This window comes from Trachypithecus francoisi, unplaced genomic scaffold, assembly GCF_009764315.1.
Source record: "Trachypithecus francoisi isolate TF-2019V2 unplaced genomic scaffold, Tfra_2.0 Lachesis_group4, whole genome shotgun sequence".
Classification (NCBI taxonomy): Eukaryota; Metazoa; Chordata; class Mammalia; order Primates; family Cercopithecidae; genus Trachypithecus; species Trachypithecus francoisi.
In genome coordinates, this window is record NW_022681469.1 from 25917407 (window position 1) to 25937658 (window position 20252).

Below are 20252 nucleotides of genomic sequence, written 5' to 3' on the forward strand. Positions count from 1 at the left end.
AGGAGGTTCCAGGAGCAGAAGCTTAATGGTTGTGGTGGCCACTACCTTTCATTTCCAGCTTGGTCCTCTATGCATTTTATGACTCCAGAAGAAACCTTTAAATCTGGCCACACAGGACCATTTGCATGAAATGGAAAAGGGCTTGGGTCGTGTCTGTACTTCATTTAGTTTGGAGAGTTAACACTGTATTATAGTTTTATCTCCAGTGAACAAAATATAATCATTTTTGAAACAAAAAAAATTAAGCTATGTATCAGAAAGCAATATCCAAAGGTAATTATCATTTTTTAATTTAAATTATAGATTTTATTTTGCTGGAGGCCTTGTGAGATCTTGCAACTATTATTCAGAATATTAAGACATGAAATACCATACATATCTGATTCTCAATACTGGTTTTATGAGTTTTCTATTTAAGATGTCTAAACTGTAGAATATGAATTACGAGCTTATCTCTTGCTATATGGCTATAGCCCAGTATTGATGTTTTTTTTTTCCACATGGAATGGAACATGGAGCTAATTTCTATGGGTGCTTATTGTGAAGCAAACAATAAAATGAACATTATTTGCATAGTATGCCATTCAGATTAGAAATTTACAAAGGTATATAAATCCTGATGGAGTGATAATGCTACAAAATAAGCCATTAACTTGATGCTGTTAATGTTCAGGTTGCCAAACTCTTCCTAACACTGTGCCTTCTGGTACAATATTTATGATTATGAATGTGCGGTGAGGAGTTTTCTTTCTACCATCTTCATTAACTTTAATGTGTAAGTAGCCACAGTTACCCCTGCCAGGTAGTAGACAGATGGCATTTGTTTTGAAGGCGCTCTTAAGATACATTCCCCTTACAAGATGGTGAAGGTAACTGTCAGCTGAATATACCTATACTCTCTGCGTGTGTGGTTTAAATCAGGTTATTTGTCTGCCAACTAAATGGTGCCACAAACGGATAATGGCAAACCATTACTTGTTTATTTCTAACCGTTGAGATTTATCCTAGTCATCTTTTGGTTCTTCTTCCAATCAAACCCTGTACCTTTTAGAAGATAAGGAGCAGGACAAGATTTATCCTGTAATCTATGCTGCGAGTCATTTAGCTCTAATATACTTTGTGTTGTATTTCATTGATTGCATGGATGTTTTGATTATTATTTTCCTAAACAATAAATGCTCTTCATTTGAATGAATTTATTGAAATTATAAGATTAATGAGTATTTCTATGGAGCTGAAAATTTAATTTGGCTATGTCTTATGGTATAACCTTTTGCTCAACTATCTCAATCCTGGGAGAATCAGAATCTATCTAAAATCTGCTGATTATGTTATGCAGGTACATAATACTTATTTTGTTCTCTTGGAAGATCTTCATGGTTTCTCTTTAGTGTGTTTAAACTAGCACATGAAAATAATAGACTTTACAAAATTGGCCATGACCTATATCAGCAAATGGTAAAACCAGAAAGAAAAATACATTAAAGGAAAAATTCCAAAGGAACTGATATTTCTGTAAGAAGCAAGATAAATTTTTATTAAGCAACTTAAAGAGATTTTTTAAGAAATACTGTAATTGAGGGGGGAATTATAGTGTAAGGATTATGCAAAGAAAATGAAGTAAAGGAGAATTACAAGTGGGAAAAGTTACAAAGGAAATTAGTATGTTCCTTGAGGTTCAGGGAATCGATGTATGTTTCAAATCATGGTTGCATTTTCAGTCTTCTGTTTTTCATAGTTGATGAGTTCATTAAGTCCTTCCATCTTTTGGAGTCATTTCTATTCATTCAAGGATCTATCTAAAATGTATAATTATGTCTCCCCCTACCATTCCCTCCCTTTATATCTTTAGTTTAACTAATTTTGGTCAACACAGGAATTTGGACATCACCTGTCACACAGAAGACAGGTGAGGCGTATTGAATTTATGCTACACTTTCTTTGAGGAATTAGAATTTCCTCACATTTCCTAAGAATACTTAGAATCAAGTATAAGTTTAGGAATCTTGGACTTTCTTATTTGATCCTGAACTCAAATTTACAGCCAGAAATTTTGGTGGCTAAGCAGGTCAAAAGATTCCTAGGCAATCCATAAAGAAGACCCTTGGACTAGCCAAAACATTTGTTTAGAACATTGTTTAGTAAAGACAAACACAAATTTGTTAGGAATCCAGAGCTGCTTTCAACCATCCAAGTATTTGTAATGGTTTCAAGTAAATAGTTGAGAGCCACACTTGTTAGAACTAAGCACCTGCAGTGCTTGGCTTTTTCTCACGTGTTTTATGGTCAGTGTTGGTATCTATAACTAATTGACCAAATGCCAGTGTTTGTGTTCGTTAAGATACACTCACCATTGAGAAAGAAATTAAAATGTTTTCTGAGAAGAATTTTAAAAAGTACAGGCTATACAAGTATGGGAAGAAAACATTCTTTTGTCTTAACACATTTCTAAAAGGAGAGTATGTGTGTATGTAAAAGCCATGGAACCATACTTACTGAACTTGAAATCGCTTTGCAAATTTCCATGGCAAATGGGATTTATATGGCTTGAACATTTTTTTTTTGTTTGTTTGTTTTGTTTTTACTCCTTTTCTCATTTCACAAACTTTGCCAGTTCCCAAAGCTTTGCTTGGAAACTCCCTGTGCTAATAGGCAAAGTTGGCCTTTCTTGTGCTTCTCTTAAACTAGCCCATCCTGAAACACTGACCTTTTAGTTTAATAACAGTTTTATTTGAGAAAATGTTCAGATCCTGGGAGCTGAAAAGAGTGTTTTCAGAAAGACCATTTTAAATAGTGGTCTCCAAATGCTGTATCTTTTTCCCTCATGCACTTTGGGTCAGACCCATCAGAAGAAATACAGTATTGCTTTATGTATTCTATTGATTTAAAAACAAATACCATGAAGCTTAGATATGCTCAGAACCCATCACCACACGGGTTTATTTTCCTGGCTGTGCTTTGATTTGCTGTTTTAGATTTTAAACTCTTTATGCTAGGTCATGTTTTTATCTTCTGTTATTTTAACTTCTCGTTTGTAGCTAAGGTAATTACTTTCTCAGTTGTGACCTTGGACTTGACCCAAAAGTTGTGATTTTTTTTTTTTTTTTTCTTTTCTGGAAACAGGTAGGGCGTTAGAAAGAGCAGTGCTTTGGTTCCTTTATGGACCAAATTGATGTCAAGCAGCTGGTCACTTGGACGTGTCTTTTTCAGTGGCCACGGGAGCGTTCCTGTCCCTTTCATTGCTGCTGTTGTCCTCTTCCCATGTTTTTCTCTCCCCTCATGGCCTACCTGGACGATGCCACCTGTAATCTGCATCTCCTTCTCACCTCACCCCACAGCAGGTGGCAGGGCTGATGATAGTAGGGAGAAGGGGATAGGGAAGGAAATGGCAAGCCTCCAAGCTGCATTTTCTTCACCCCAAACTACTTCCTCTCCACATTCTCACCCGCATGGCTTTATGCCTACCCACCCAGCTGGTCACTGTTTGATCACACTGGAATAAACAGCTCGCTGCTGATTTGAGCTTTTCTTCTGGTAGGAAGACACCCCTATGTCATAGGCATAAAGTGCATTATGAAGATATGACATTGTGCCAAGTCAAGTAAGCCAGACACAGAAAGACAAATACTGTACATTCTTACCTATATGTGAAATCTAAAAAAGTTGAGCTCTAGGAAGCAGAGTACAAGAGTGATTACCAGGGGATGTGGGATGGGGAAATAGGGAGATGTTGATCAAAGAGTACAAGCTTTCAGTTATAAGGTGGTGACTTTAGTTAATAATATTTTTTACTTGAAATTTCATGAGAGAACGGATTTTAAGTGTCCCCAGTGTTCCCCACCCTGATGGTAACTGTGTGGTGCTCGATGTATTTGTGGTAATCATTACATGATTCATACCACATCATCACATAGTTCACCTTGAATATATATGATTTTATTTGTCAATTATACCTTAATAAAGCTGGAAAAACCAAACTGCTTAATCTGTTTTCTGTTGCTTATAACAGAATACGTAAAACTGGGTAATTTATGAGGAAAAGAAATTTGTTACTTAATGTTATGGAGGCTTTGAAGTCCAAGGTTGAAGGGCTGCATATGGCGCAGGTCTTCTCACTGGTGGGGACTACTGTAGAATCCCTAGGTCGTGCGGGGATCACATGGTGAGGGGGGCTCAGTATGCTAGTCCAGCTCTTTCTTCTTTTTGTTTTCTTTTCTTTTTTTTTTTTGAGATGGAATCTTGCTCTGTGTCCCAGGCTGGAGTTCAGTGGTGCGATCTTGGCTCACTGCAGCCTCAGCCCCCTGAGTTCAAGCGATTCTCCTGCCTCAGCCTCCTGAATAGCTGTAATTACAGGTGAGCACCATCATGCCCTGTAATTTTAGTAGAGATGGGGTTTCACCATGTTGGTCAGGCTGGTCTTGAACTCCTGACCTCGTGATCTGTCTGCCTCGGCCTCTCCAAGTGTTGGGATTACAAGCGTGAGCCACCGCACCCGGCCTTCTTTTTCTTTTTAAGGTACCAGGCCCATTCCCATGATAAACCATTAGTCCATGCATGGATTAACCCATTCATGAACCCTCATGACCCAGTCTCACCTCTTAAGGGCCCCACCTCTCAGTAGTACTGCCACAGTGGGGATAAAGTTTCAACATGAGTTTTGAAGGGGACAAACATTCAAACCATAAGCACAAACAAACAAAAAACCCAAGACAACAACAGAAAAGATATGATACAGTTTTATCGTTTACTTAGAACACTGACCTCAGTGCATCATAGTTACACTCTGAGGTTTTACAGACGCCTAGTTTTAATTTGAATTAAATTAAATTGAATTTTAATTGAGAATCTGATTGAATTTTGCCTGAGAAATATCTTGCTGTTGTAACTTGAAGTAGTCTGGGAGAGGCAGCATGATTTTACATATACCATTTGACTGTGAGTTGATACTAACTGGTATGATCAGTCATACTAATTATGTTAAATATTTGTTTCAGTTTTTGCTGCTAATGGAGCTACTGGTTGTATGCAATCTGAAAAATTTTAGTGTCACATTGTTTTACTTGTTTATGAGAAGTAGATGAAAGTATGAAAATCATTACCTTGTGGAGTCTATCGTCTAGAATTTCATAGCTGACAGGTGCACCCATGTGTCATATTTTTAGATGGGGAAACTAAAATTCAGTTAGATTAACTGATTTATCCAAAATTTGTTTAGTAGAAAAGCAGACTATTTGGACCTTTTGTGGAGATCTTACTGCCTGAAATTTCTCTGCTTTTATTTGGATCGTTTAAAAATTTCCATACTGAAAGAGCTTTAATACTTGCCTGAATGCAAACAGAATTCTATTCTAGGGGTTTTCTAGGTTTTGTTTGACTCCTTCTAAGTAGAGACTTGTATTTTTCTCATGTTATAGACTATGAAGTAAGAGAGAGACAAAACAGAAGCATAGTATACAATTGGAAGGGTCTGTAAACACCCATTTCAGAAAATGTTATTCTCTTGCTGCCCAGAGAGGTTAATAACTTTCCCAGGGTTCTCCCAGATTGTTGATGGCCATGGTGGGATTAGACCTTAAATAGTTTTTCCTCTATTCCCTGATTCCCTGTACAGTGTTCTTTTTATTCTTTTGTTTTCTTTTCTTCTTTTCTTTTTTCTTTTCCTTTTTCTTTATTGCTTTCCCTTTTCCTTTCCCCCTCTCCCTCTCCCTCTCCCTCTCCTCTCCCTCTCCTCTCCCTCTCCCTCCCTCTCCCTCTCCCTCTCCTCTCCCTCTCCCGCTCCGCTCCCTCTCCCTCTCCCTCCTTTCTTTCTTTCTTCTTTCTTTCTTTCTTTCTTTCTTTCTTTCTTTCTTTCTTTCTTTCTTTCTGTCTCTCACAACTTATTAAGGTACATTTAGCGTATCATAAAATTCATTCAGAGTGTACAGTTCGGTGGTTTATAGTATATTTATAGAATTGTGCAACCATCACACAATCTAGTTTTAGAATGTTTTTGGTTGGGCACAGTGGCTCACGCCTGTAATCCCAGCACTTTGGGTTGTCGAGGCGGGCAGATCAGCTGAGGTCAGGAGTTCGAGACCAGCCTGGCCAACATGGTGAAACTGTCCCTACCAAAAATGCAAAAATTAGCGCATGCGTGTAATCCCAGCTACTTGTGAGACTGAGGCAGGAGAATCACTTGAACCTGGGAGGCGGAGGTTGCAGTGAGCTGTGATTGCAGCACTGCACTCCAGACTGGGCAACAGAGCAAGACTCAGTCTCAAAAATAAATAAATAAAATAGAAATATTTTCAATATCTTGAAATTTCATACCCATTAACTGTAATGCCCTATTTTCTGCTTTCTCCTATCCCAGGGAACTACTAATCTACTTTGTGTGTCTATGGATTTTTCTATTCTGGACATTTCATATGAATGGATATAGTAGGTGACCTTTCATGTCTGACTTCTTTCACTTAGCATAATGTTTTTGAGATTCAGCATGCTGTAGCATGTATCAGTACTTCATTACTTTTTGTGGCAGAATAATATGTGGAATGGATGCACCATAGTTTGTCCATTCATCAGTTGCTAGGCACTTAGGTTGTGTTTAGTTTTGGGATATTGTGAATAATGTCACTATAAATACTCATGTACGAGTTTTTGTATAGACATGTTTTCAAATTTTGAGTATATATAGTACCTAAAATTAGAATTGCTGGGTTATATGGTGACTCTTTAGCATTTTGAGAAACTGCCAAAGTGTTTTCCACAGTGGCTGAGCCGTTTTGCATTCCCACAAGCAATGTGTGAGGGTTCCAATTTCTTTACATCTTCACCAACAGTTGTTATTGTTTGTCTTTTTTATTATAGTGGGTTTGAAATGGTATATCATTACAATTTTGATTTGCATTTTCCTAATGACTAATGCTTTTGAACAACTTTCTATGTACTTGTTGGCTTTTTGTATATCTTCTTTGGAGAAATGCCTATTTATAGCCTTTGCCCATTTTAATTGTCTTTTTATTATTTGTCTGTAAGAGTTCTTTATATATTGTATACTCTATATACGTGCATAGTCTGGTTATGAGTCCCTTGTCAGCTATATGACTCTCAGATATTTTCTCCCATTCTGAGGGCTTTTTACCTTCTTGATAGCATCATTGGATACTGCTGTTGCACTCTGATAGTCCACAACTAAGAGAAATTGTCCTTCTGATCTTTCTTTTTTTCTTTTTTTTTCTGAGATGGAGTCTCGCTCTGTCGCCCAGGCTGGAGCGCAGTGGCCAGATCTCAGCTCACTGCAAGCTCCACTTCCCGGGTTTACAGTGTTCTCCTGCCTCAGCCTCCCGAGTAGGTGAGACTGCAGGCGCCCGCCACCATGCCTGGCTAGTTTTTTGTATTTTTTAGTAGAGACGGGGTTTCACTGTGTTAGCCAGGATGGTCTCGATCTCCTGACCTCATGATCTGCCCGTCTCGGCCTCCCAAAGTGCTGGGATCACAGACTTGAGCCACCGCGCCCGGCCCTGATCTTTCATATATCTTCTTTGTTATTGCCTCATGTCAATGAAATATTTAAAAGGGCTTTTGCATATCCTATTATAAATAATATTTTTGCATATGATATGGGACTAAGCATTTATAATGTCGAGATTATCAAAAGGGACACTGCTGTCTAGTTTTCTATCTAATAGGCTCAACCATTTGAAATAAAACTTAGGTCCTGGCTGGGCGCGGTGGCTCACGCCTGTCATCCCGGCACTTTGGGAGACCAAGGTGGGCGGATCACGAGGTCAGGAGATTGAGACCATCCTGGCTAACATGATGAAACCCCATCTCTAATAAAAATACAAAAAATTAGCCAGGCATGGTGGCACACGCCTGTAGTCCCAGCTACTCGGGAAGCTGAGGCAGGAGAATCGCTTGGACCCGGGAGGCGGAGGTTGCAGTGAGCTAAAATCGTGCCACTGCACTCCAGCCTGGGCAACAGAGTGAGACTCTTTCTCAACAAACAAACCAAGAAAAAAAACCCAAAAATAACCTTAGGTCCTATGCATATTCCTAGATCCTCCTAAGTGCTTCTGGTGCTTTCTTGTTCATAATTTTGGGTAGTAGGTCTCTAGTGAAGAGGAGTTACTCTTTGTTTACTTCTTGTGGAAGGCTCTTAAAGAAGCCTGTGAAATTTGTCCATTTTATGTACCATCATAGCTGTAAGAAAGTTTACAAAACATACCATACACAATCTTCTAATTGGAAAGACCAGATGTTCCAAATCAAGTCACCAGGTATTTAGAAAGCTCCAGCTGTGTTCTCAGTACTCTTCTGTGTCTCTCTCCAGTTGCTGGCACTTGAATTTGGATGACATGTATTCCAAAAAATAGGTTTTCAAAATTTTCGTAAATTACAAATGCCTTTTTTCATAAATAATGGAAAAATGAATGTAACTACAAATGATTTGCTCTGTAATACTTGATTTTGTTAGAGGTTTAATTATTGAAATGAGAAGTTTTTTTTTGTCATATTGCTCTCTGAAGTCCCTTCCTTACAGCCTCCCCTCTCCTTACACACCATTGTCAGACTTTAATGTTAGGACATCATCTTAAAGAATTAGTCCTTACTGACTCAGTCCCCACTGTACAGTAAGCAGTTCCTTGAGTTTGTTATAAATTTTGGCAGGAGTGGAAATCTAGGTCACCAGGGAACTCTTGATTAAATTACTCCTGAAGTTCACTGATTGGCGTTTTCCACAGTGCTTCAGAAGTTCCACGGAGATGCTGGCCACTTGGCAGAACTTTGTCCATTCAAATCTAGTCTCAGCCGGGCTTTCCTGAGTATTTTCTCGCTTTTATTTTTAAGAAGTCACCTGTTTTATCTCCTTCTGTTCTTTGTTGATTCTAGTTTCTGATGAAGAATTGAAAAGAAGAGTAGCTGAGGAACTGGCATTGGAGCAAGCCAAGAAAGAATCTGAAGATCAGAAACGGTGAGTTTTGTGGTATCAGAGAGAGGTTTTGGTGGACTTGTTGTATTGACCAGTATTTTTAGAGAAGAATGATTGTGATAAATCTCATTATTTGTGTATGACTGAACTTCAGAATGTGCTGAATACATGAACTTGGCCACTTTTGGTTTTAGATTGTGCCTCTTAGAACCTTGGCTTAGCTGCTTCCCAAAGCTGACTGTGAATTACCATTGTATCTCTTGTACTGGTTGCTTGAATATTGAGCCCTATTATTATTGGGCACTAGTTATTATTTTGTTGACTTAAAAGAATTAGGGTGTTACAGATATAAGTAAGGTTGGAAATAAAAATCCTATTTCCATCTTCTAAAGTTAACCACTTTTTAACATTTTATTGCTCGAGATTTTTTCCTCTGCACACACTTCCATCTGATTGTTGCCATTATTAATACTACAATAACAACAGCTAAAAGAATGTTCATTGAAGTGTTTTTACACCAGTAGAAAATTGGAAGCAATCCAAACCGACCATCCTGGAGGACTGACTGAATTAATTACGGTACATGCCTGTGATGGAACACTAGACCGTCAGTTAGAGCCCTATGTGCTGATTCAAAAAGATGTTGACGAACTACCCACTGAAAAAAAACACCATGAAATGATTTTTAAAAAGCATTTTTTTAAATACTACTTTTTGAAGTTTTAGAGTATGTACTTATTCATAAAAAGATGGGAAAACATTTTAATCTAAGATAAAGTGCTTCCCATCTGTACTATTTCTGGAGTTTGCATATAGCTTAGAGAATTATGATTACATGATCATGTGAATGTCTTTTTACTGTGAGCACCAAACACATGCTTGCCACCGAGCAGATGCTTAGTTTCTATTTGTTTTGTTTTGAACTGCCCAACTATTTTGCTTGAGAGATCTGGAGGTAAGGAATCTTTGAATTGGATTGTCGTGCTCACTGGCCATAGGACCTTCACCGTATAATTTAACCTCTTTGAGCCTTAAGTATTTCATCTTTAAAATGAGGGTTGTGAAAAATTATTCTTTAATATTTCTTTTGACAAACTGCTAATAAGCTAACTCCCAATTTGCACAAAATATACAGAATAGAATATGAATTTTAGATTAAGACTGCCATTTTCTCAGGAAATAGAGAAGGCTTATGACTTACGATTTAAAAAATCAAGACGTAATTAGTACTGCCAGAAAGGTCTGTGTATATTTCCACAGTTTCCCATGCAGTGCTTTATAATTATTTAATTGGGTTAGGTTGATAGACTATATAATTAGATAGTGAAGTTTAAATATTCAAAAAAATTCAGATTACTTTCATTAAGAAGCAAAGAGAATCAATATATTATGGTAGAATTTCTTGTCTTTGAAATTTTGTTATTTTTAATTGAGTTTTATTTTAATAGGGATTTTTTGGTTAGATTCTCATATTTACTTTGCTTATTATATTTCACATAGGTTTTTTTTTTTTTTGGTCTTCCCTTCTCTCCATATGGTGCAGGCTCTTTGTTAAAATAACTCTCACTGTGTTTTTTTTTTCTTCTTCTTCTTCTTCATTATTCAGCTTCCATTTGCTCTGCCTTGGCTCATGAAAGGGAAAGGGCAGATGAGATGAGTAAAAGGCGCCAGTGAAAGCCAATTTCATATCTCAGGTGGAAGGGGGTTGGCAGCCTAGCTGTAACCTGGACAAATGACTATTGATAAAGAATTTATTTTCTGTCACCTTTAAGGAGAGCAGAGGATGGTGCGTCCTTTATGTTATTTTTTCTTTTTAAACAATGTTTTGTTTGAAGCCTCCTTCATGAAAACTTCCAGCTGTCAAATCTTGGCAAAAAATGTGTGTTCATCTATATGATAGTTCTTGGAAGAATCAATAGCTATTTTTTTCTTTCTTTTTTTCTACCAGAGAAGAAACTTCAGAAACAGCATTAAGAAAGTTTTGTGTGCAGTCTTTTAGCAGCAACTTTTTGGAGTCACAGAGCATGTATATGTTATTGTATGTGTTACCTGAATTGAATCGAGATTTGTAGGCAGTTTTAGAAAATGGCTCCTCTTGCGTTTGTACTGTTACTCATACGGTATGTGCCCTGTGTGCCAGTTTTCTCTTTTTTCCCTCCAAATGCACACAAACCTGTTGACCAGTTCTCAAGCACTTAATATCTGGACATAGGTGTCTACGTATGTTTTGAAGAAACTTGTTCGACAAGGACTTTGGAATTAATTTCGATTGTGATATTTTTCTTTATAGAATAGCTATTATCGTTGTAACCCTTTTTAAATGGAAATTTTAAAGTTCCATGAAAAATGGAGTATAGTCAATCTCCATACCCCATGACACAGTTTTAACAATTCTTGTTTCACCTCTAGTCGCTCTACACATGTTATGAGTGGTGAGGAAAAGTAGTACAATTTTAAACAGGCCTGTGAATTTTATGGCAGGGAAATATTCCAAAATGTCTTCTATCAGTATAGTTGAAATAAGCATTTTGTTTCAGTTAGATTTATTTAGTTGAAAGACTGAAACTTAACTCTGATTAGCTTAGAAAGCAAGGAAATTTTTAGGAGTGTAAAGGATATATAGCTCAAAAGAAACAAATAGAAGACTTAGAGAACCATTAGCAAGGGGAAGACTGGATATTTCTAAAACTGTGTGTAGTGAGGAAATAGTTCCCCACCAGAAAATCATGACGAGCATCCCATAAGGAGGGGGAACGGATGCTGGGTGGCTGAATTTCTTTGCATGCCACTGATTTTAAGATTTTAGTGTATTTGATGTACCCTATGAAAAATATTGCTGCGAGTTTTAACACAGTACTTTATCTCTTAGGATTTTCTTATTGAAACAGTTCATTAACACTAATTTTGAATTTTTGAAAACATATGTGTGTGTGTATGAGTGTATATATATATATATATATTTTATTTATTTTTTTTTTGAGATGGAGTATTGCTCTGTTGCCCAGGCTGGAGTGCAGGGGCGCGATCTCGGCTCACTGCAAGCTCCGCCTCCCGGGTTCACGCCATTCTCTTGCCTCAGCCTCCCGAGTAGCTGGGACTACAGACGCCTGCCACCATGCGCGGTTAATTTTTTGTATTTTTAGTAGAGACAGGGTTTCACTGTGTTAGCGAGGATGGTCTCGATCTCCTGACCTCGTGATCCACCCGCCTCGGCCTCCCAAAGTGCTAGGATTACAGGCTTGAGCCACTGCGCCTGGCCAACATACGTATATTAATAAGAAGGAAAAAGTAAGCAAAATAAATTGATTAAGGCAGTGGTTCTCAGCTGGGAGAGCATTTGGTACCCAGGCGGCATTTTACCATGTTTGGAGACACTTTTGGTTGTTACAACTTGTCAAGTGTTATTGGCATCTAGTGGATGGAGGCCAGGGATGCTGTTTAACATTCTGTAATGCATATGACAGTCCTTACCTCCTGCCACTGCCCACCCCCCCATTCATTCTCTCCCCACCAAAAAAGAATTGTTTGGCTCAAAATGTCAGTTGTACCAATAGTGAGAAACCCAGGGCTAAGGTATTTTTCAAACCAGCCTACATTGAATTTAATTGTTCTGGATCACTTTTGGACTCAGGGTTTAATGTCTTTGTTTTTACACACAATATCATATTCTATGCCGTCAAAACCTCGGTGACACAACATTCCTTAAAAGATTACTCCACTCTTGTTCCTGGAATTTTTCCAAGCTGCTGACATCAGTTCTGCAAATTTTGATGCTTCTGTGCAAGCTATGACAACAGCAGCAGGACTGCCGCCTGGCAGATAGCAATTTTCAAATGCTTTTAGGTTTGTGAAAACGTGAAAAAATATGCATCCTAGAATTGATAAAATGCAGTCCATATACACTCCAGACCATAACATCTGTCAACTTGGAATGACTTCTTGAATGTCTTGTTTTACCTTCTACTTAATGCAGAAGCCCTTTTTAGGCATCTGTGACTGGTAGGGCCACATACATTTAGATTCCATTCAAAATCGTTGAAACTGACCATATTTCATTATTTCATCTAAAATTTACCCCAACCCCTTTAAATCTCCACTCCTAAATCTATGCAGACCTCCATACTTAAAAGTTGCCTTAGAGGAGGTTTCTTACTAAGGCCATAGTGACAATACAGTTGCTAATTATCAGCATGATGACTATATAGGTTATATTTTCATTTTCACAAAACATTTACATATGGACTCCCAATTCATTTTATCATAGATTTATCCTGTTTTATGGGGATCTTAAGTGATTTGCTTCCACAAATCATGCCCCCCACAAATCACTGATAGATTAGTTCACACACTAAAATTTTTGGGTCTAATTTGAAATCATGGTTTTGTTTATCAAAACGTCTAGTAGACAGAATAGTTACTCAGTGTACCGAGAATCCAGAGTAAATGCCTCTTGTCAGCAGTCTGTTTTTGCTGTGATACTCAATGGTGTGTTTGGATTATAGCTGACCATATTGTGTTGTAACTGTGTAGGCCAATATAGCAAGACATAATATGCTATAGTTTGAGTATAGATTTTTAAAATGTGATTTACTTCTCCCCTGTGCCCTACCTCCAAAAGTCAGTCTTTGACAGCAAGAAAAATGTGACTACTACTGACCTCTGACCTTTGGCATTTGAATTTCACCTCTTTACCTATAAAGGCAAGTGAAAGTGTTTCAGTTATAATAACATTTTTTTTTCAAGAAACCGAGAAGAAAGGGAATAACTGCTTAATGTTGGAACTAACTGTATGTCAACCAAGATTACTTGCTTGCTATTTTTCAGTATATGTTAGTTGAGATTTTTCCCTCACTTTTAGTTATTTGGAAAGTTACATTAGATTTGTAAGACTTAAAATAATCAATTTGGTTTAATGAGTAGTTTAATAAGTTAGTCATAAATTTTATCAGCCATCTGGGTTAGAGTATGGTGTAGTTCATTTATTTTTCCATTGATAGCATTATTGATACCATCAAATAAGGGCTTAAAACTCATTTGTACCTTTTAGTTTCTCATGGTAATGGTGAAATTTATAGGGATGGTACCATCTATTTAAGTTCATTATATATGATAATTTATCTTGATTTTATTATTACATATGTTCTGCCTTTTTCAAAGGCAGAAAGAAAAAGGCAAAAGAAAAAGCAGAAAAAAGGAGGAGGAAGGAGTCCTGAAACAAACAGGGTTTTGTGGGTAACATCATGTTTAAAATACATAATATAAGAAATCATGTGGCTGGGCACGGTGGCTCATGCCTGTAATCCCAGCACTTTGGGAGGCTGAGGTGGGCACATCACCTGAGGTCAGGAGTTTGAGACCAGCCTGACCAACATGGTGAAACCCCATCTCTACTAAAAATACAAAATTAGCCGGGTGTGGTGGCACATGCTTGTAATCCCAGCTACTTGGGAAGCTGAGGCAGAAGAATCACTTGAATCTGGGAGGCAGAGGTTGCAGTGAGCCGAGATCACGCCACTGTACTCCAGCCTGGGCAATAAGAGCAAAACTCCGTCTCAAAAAAAAAAAAAAAAAAGAAATCATGCATCTAGCATGGCTCTTTTCACATAGTAAAGTCTTTTTTTTTTTTTTTTTTTGAGACGGAGTCTTGCTCTGCCACCCAGGCTGGAGTGCAGTGGCTGGCTCTCAGCTCACTGCAAGCTCCGCCTCCCGGGTTCACGCCATTCTCCTGTCTCAGCCTCCCGAGTAGCTGGGACTACAGGCGCCCGCCTCGTCGCCCGGCTAGTTTTTTGTATTTTTTAGTAGAGACGGGGTTTCACCGTATTAGCCAGGATGGTCTCGATCTCCTGACCTCGTGATCCGCCCGTCTCGGCCTCCCAAAGTGCTGGGATTACAGGCTTGAGCCACCGCGCCTGGCCGTAGTAAGGTCTTACAAGTATTTGTTCAGTTGAATGAATCACTGGGTCTGGAAAATCATGATAGCCTTTTTTCTAGAAGGCGCAGTTCTATATTATGTATGTGGGTGTATATCTATTCTACATTATATTAAAATAAAAACTTAAATTATGTCTTTGAAATTGGCTACTGACCAGAGACTATAGATACTTGTCTTATAAATCTTTCTTTTAATTTAGTATAGTGTTGTACACTTGTTTTCCTGTCATAGACACAAATTACACAGTTATGAAAATTACATACCTTCAACCTGCATGTAATTTCTAGGTATATAGTAATTAAAAATTTTTTTCAGGGAATGAGTACTATTGATAATTAGTATTGATCAAGGCTTATAAAGGCATAGTTTTGAAATGATCTTATGAGATCAGTTAGCAGTCTAAATCAGTCTATTCTCAATGCAGTCACAACTGACACAGGCAAATGAATTTCACTTCTTGTAATTTATAAATAATTGCAAAGAAGGTTATTGCAGAAATTTGAGTTGTAACTCTTCAGCGACACGCAACTGATGTCCAGGTGTTACCTATACCATCCTGCTGTGATGTGAGCATATTTCCCAGGCTCATTAGGCTTCAGTGGAGATAGTAGACGGTTTGTTGGCATTATTTCCAAAATATTCCTTTATATACTCCAATATTTAAGAGATCCTTCTGTAGTATAAAAGTCCCAATATTTTAGATTATTTTTCTTATTAATCCTATTTTTGCTGTTTTTTTAATGCTTTATTGCGTTGCTGTTTGTTATACTCATACTTTTCCTTTTATTCTGTTTACCAGTTGATAAAAAGACCTAACCAGTTCTGAATGTAGTGGGAAGAACATGTCCTAGCCACCCAGTGTTTTTCACTGGAAGATGATTGGAAGTGCTGTGTATGTACTAGGTATTGGAATCTTGTGCCATCTGCTACTTTCATTGTTTTTCTTCAAGTGGCACTTTTCTGTTTTTAGTAGTCGACTGCTTTTTCATAACCAACAATGATAGAAGTTTGGATTTTCCAGCTCTGTTTTATTCTCATTGTTTTATTTCTTTTTCCAAATCCAGTTTTCTTTCCTACTGATGCTACACTGTTGTAAATCCTGTTTGAGAAGCTATTTTTACATGTTAATATCAAACCTGGAAAACCAGAGTCAATCAAGCATGCCATAGACATCAAACTTTTTTACTGGTTGTAATAGCAGCAGTGATATTTGACCACTTCTTGTTCACATGTTTCTTTTGACAGTAATTATAGTGTTTTCTCTCGTGAAGTGCAGTGTTTGAAATCATTTGTGCCAAAGTTGATTTCTGCATTTGGAAGTTTCTAGGAATTGATTTCTCAGTGTTCTATAGCTGTAATAGTCTTGTTGAAGTGTCTCCATTACTTTTTGGCCTGGGCATGTGGAGTTGTAATGTATTTAGTCATTTATTATTCCTTACATAAATGATTAATGTTTATTGTCAGTATTATCACTGATTTATAAAAACAGATGACTGAGTTAGACACAGGTAATGTTTTTTCAGTTAGCAGCAGAACTAGATTAGAATTGGCCTGCTGCATAGCTCTACCCAGTCTTTTGCTGAAGTGATGGAATGATATAGGCTCTCATCTTTACATAAACATTTTTCAAAGGGAATGCAACATGGAACCCAAAGTAAAGCTGATTTAAGTGCTGATTGGTTAAAGCTAGGACTAGGAACTTAGTACCGTGTCAGCCCTTTTTCTTCTTTTTCCTTCCTAAAGACCTTGTGCTAACTGGGGCTTTCTTTAAGAAAACTTTGGTCAAGATCATTTTCTCTCAAATTTGGACACTTTGTGTCTGAGGAGTGTACTTTCCTTACCCAATAAGAGCATTTGTTTAATAGACTCGATTCTGTTTCTGTTTTAAAAGGTGGGTGGACAGTGGGCTGTTGTTGATTTCCTTAATCCGGAAGTCCGTATTTATGGGCAGTGGTCCACATAGGCTGGGCCTAGCCCTGGCTGTTTCTTAGTCCTGGGCCTTCTGGAAGCCATCTGTTGATCCTGTTGGTAATGCTGTGTTAGGAACACTGGAGAAGAGTGTGAGGTCCTTGTGTGCAGTATCTGGAAATACTGGAGAATATTCAGAGAGAGTCCCTGTTTTCCCTCCTGACCTTCATAGCTTTGCCAATATAGCCTCAAGCTGAAAAGGAACGTGGGCAACATAGTTGTAAATCAAATGTAAATTTTCTCTCCGGATTATAATACTTCCAAACATTGGCACTTTCTCCTGTTTAAGTAATAACCACCTTACCCCCCTTCTTTTCTTGGTTGCAGCAAACTGTTAAACAGGAGTAGCCCATCTTAAATTTCTGTGTAATACTTTATTGAGAGAACCATGTTCTTTTGTATCCCATTCTTATTCAGAAGCAGTTGTCATTTGTCTTTGAAAACTTTCCTTGCGGTTTGATACAGACATACACATAGAACATGCACACTGGAGTCACATCTAATCTGTGAAAACGATTTCAGAGTATAGGACCCATATGCCTAACTACAATGTAGAAACATTAACAAATACAGGCGTCATCTCTTACTTACTATGTGCTGAGCACTGCTCTAAGCATTTTATATATTTTCATTCATTTCAAATGTATAACACCTGTATTGGGTCGGTATTACTGTTATCCTCATTTTATAAATGAGGAAACAGGGTAAGAAACTTATCAAGTGATATGGTTTGGTTCTGTGTCCCCACCCACATCTCATGTTGAAATGTAATCCCTAATGCTGGAAGTGGGGCCTGTAGGTGGTGATTGGATCATGGGTGCGGTTTCTAATGGTTTAGCACCATCCCCCTAAGGCTGTTCCTGTGATAGATTTCTCATGAGATCTGGTTGTTTAAAAGTGTGTAGTCCCTCTCCCCTTTCTCTCTTCCTCCTACTCTGGCCATGTAAGATGTGCCTACTTCGTCTGGCCCCTCTGCCATAATTGAAAGTTTCCTGAGGCCTCCCCAAATGCTGCCATGCTTCCTATACAGCCTACAGAACCGTGAGCCAATTAAACACCTTTTCTTTACCAATTACACAGCCTCATGTATTTCTTTATAGTGGTGCAAGAACAGAGTAATACACCAAGGTCATATCTATTAAGTAAGTGGTGGGGCTCGGATTTGAATCCAAGTGTTTGCATTTAAACACCCTACAGTATTACTTTCTGTATGAACAGGGAATACCTTCCTTAAAGTCTTTCATTTACAATTGTGGGAAGAAGTATCAAACAGTTACTTGGATTTTCTCTTCTAAACCTTTAGTAAATAAAAGGTCTCTTAAAAATGACCTCTGTTTTGTGTTACTGGTTATTAGATCTAGACAGCTACTCTGTACAGTATTTAAAAAAATTCTTTTATCTTAGGACCAAGCTGTCTTGAGAACCTGTCTTTACAGTTAATATTCTTTTTGTTATGTATGCTACACCTGACTTTATGTATGTATGTATGTATGTATGTATTTATTTATTTTTTTTGAGACGGAGTCTCACTCTGTCGCCGGGGCTGGAGTGCAGTGGCCGGATCTCAGCTCACTACAAGCTCCGCCTCCCGGGTTCACGCCATTCTCCTGCCTCACCCTCCCGAGTAGCTGGGACTACAGGCGCCCGCCACCTCGCCCAGCTAGTTTTTTTGTATTTTTTAGTAGAGACGGGGTTTCACCGTGTTAGCCAGGATGGTCTCGATCTCTTGACCTCGTGATCCACCCGTCTCGGCCTCCCAAAGTGCTGGGATTACAGGCTTGAGCCACCGCGCCCGGCCTATTTATGTATTTATTTATTGAGACGTCATCTGGCTCTGTCGCCCAGATTGGAGTGCCGTGGCACAATCTCAGCTCATTGCAACCTCCACCTCCTGGATTCAAGCGATTCTCCTACCTCAGCCTCCCAAGTAGCTGGGATTACAGGTGTGTGCCACCATGCCCAGCTAATTTTTTGTATTTTTAACAGAGACAGAGTTTCACCATGTTAGACAGGCTGGTCTCAAACTCCTGACCTTGAGTGATCCACCTGCCTCAGCCTCCAAAAGTGTTGGGATTACAGGCTTGAGTCACTGCTCCCGGCCCTATACCTGACTTGTAAATGCTTGTTTGTGTACATTTTCAGTGACAGTGGCAGTTTAAATTTCTCATGAGTTCAGTTTTTGTTAGCTTAAGATTGGGACATTTTTCTTAATGGCACAGTGGGGAGTATGTGGAGCAGCTGGTACTCTGCCTTATGAACTTTAGAGTTGAGGATCTGCTGCTGGTCAGTGAGGCACATGTGTGCTCACTAGCTATTTCCTGAGTTCAGTGGAGCAACTTGGGCACCTTTCACGGTGGGGGAATTTGTTAACCTCTTTCTTGGAGTTAGGAAGCATTAAAGAAGTGCAGAAATTACTTTAATTAATGATTGCAGAGGGGAAAAATTTTTACATTTCTCCCTATATTCATTCTTAGACTTTTGTTTTTTTAAAGTGGAAGACTGGCTCATTCTGTTATTTTATATATTTGTGTTGCTTGATATGCTGGGTTTTTGGCTTGTAGTGTCTGTTGTTAGTATTTATTAGCCTTTTATATGATAGTCAAAGTCATCTCATTTAGTCTACAAATTTAGATGTTTTGAAATCAATTAAAAACTTAGCTGCTGGGACAGTTTGCCATTGGAAATAGAATATTGAATTTCTCTGTCAAAATATTCAGCCACGATGGGAGCAATTGTTACTTATATGCTATTTACAGTTGCTTCCTTACATAAAAACAATCTGAATCCTCGAGGCTGCAACCATTTCATTTGAAAGTTTTTTTTTTTTGAGTTATCCCCCAAACAATTTTAGTGTGATTTAGGTGTCAGTTATAAAGCATTAAAACACAGATTAACCATGCAAATGTTTTAATTCATGATTTAAATTCCAGTTTCTTCACAACTTCTCAGAATGGATCTTTTAAATTCCTTGGTTCTTGGTGCCATTTTGTCAATATTGATTTAGATTAAAACAAAAATCTCATAAAAATCTGTAAATTGCAGTGCATTTTGACTTCCTGATGGGGTTGATGGATTAAAACCAAATGATACCAAAGAAGTACCCCACCAAAGTCAACTGAAACCACTGATGTGACAAGTGTCTACTAGTTAAGAAACCCTTATCCAACAGAGTTTCTGCAACTGTTTCATTATTTCTACAGAACCAGGTAGGTTTGACATGGAAAGGTCATTCCTCAAACAACTGAAAACATGGATATTGTGTTGGTTTGTTAAAAAAAAAAAAAAGAAAAGAAAATTACCAGGGAAATACATACCTATTAAAGGAATTCAGTAAATACAGATGAATAGTTTTCTTTCTCCCCCCTTTCCCTTATTCTTACCCTCTCCAAAATCATTTATACATTCATACCCTAGATTCTTTATCATTTTGTTTTTTAA

At 38.0% G+C, this 20252-nt stretch overlaps 1 protein-coding gene across 2 annotated transcripts in view; it reads left to right on the forward strand.

The window, feature by feature from the left end:
• Window positions 1–20252, forward strand: part of CHCHD3 (coiled-coil-helix-coiled-coil-helix domain containing 3) — a 297752-nt gene that overhangs the window by 50827 nt on the left and 226673 nt on the right. For both annotated transcript variants that reach the window (XM_033195050.1, XM_033195051.1), the window contains exon 3: window positions 8875–8956. In XM_033195050.1, the coding sequence (XP_033050941.1) occupies window positions 8875–8956 (82 nt within the window). The remainder of the gene's footprint in view (window positions 1–8874; window positions 8957–20252) is intronic.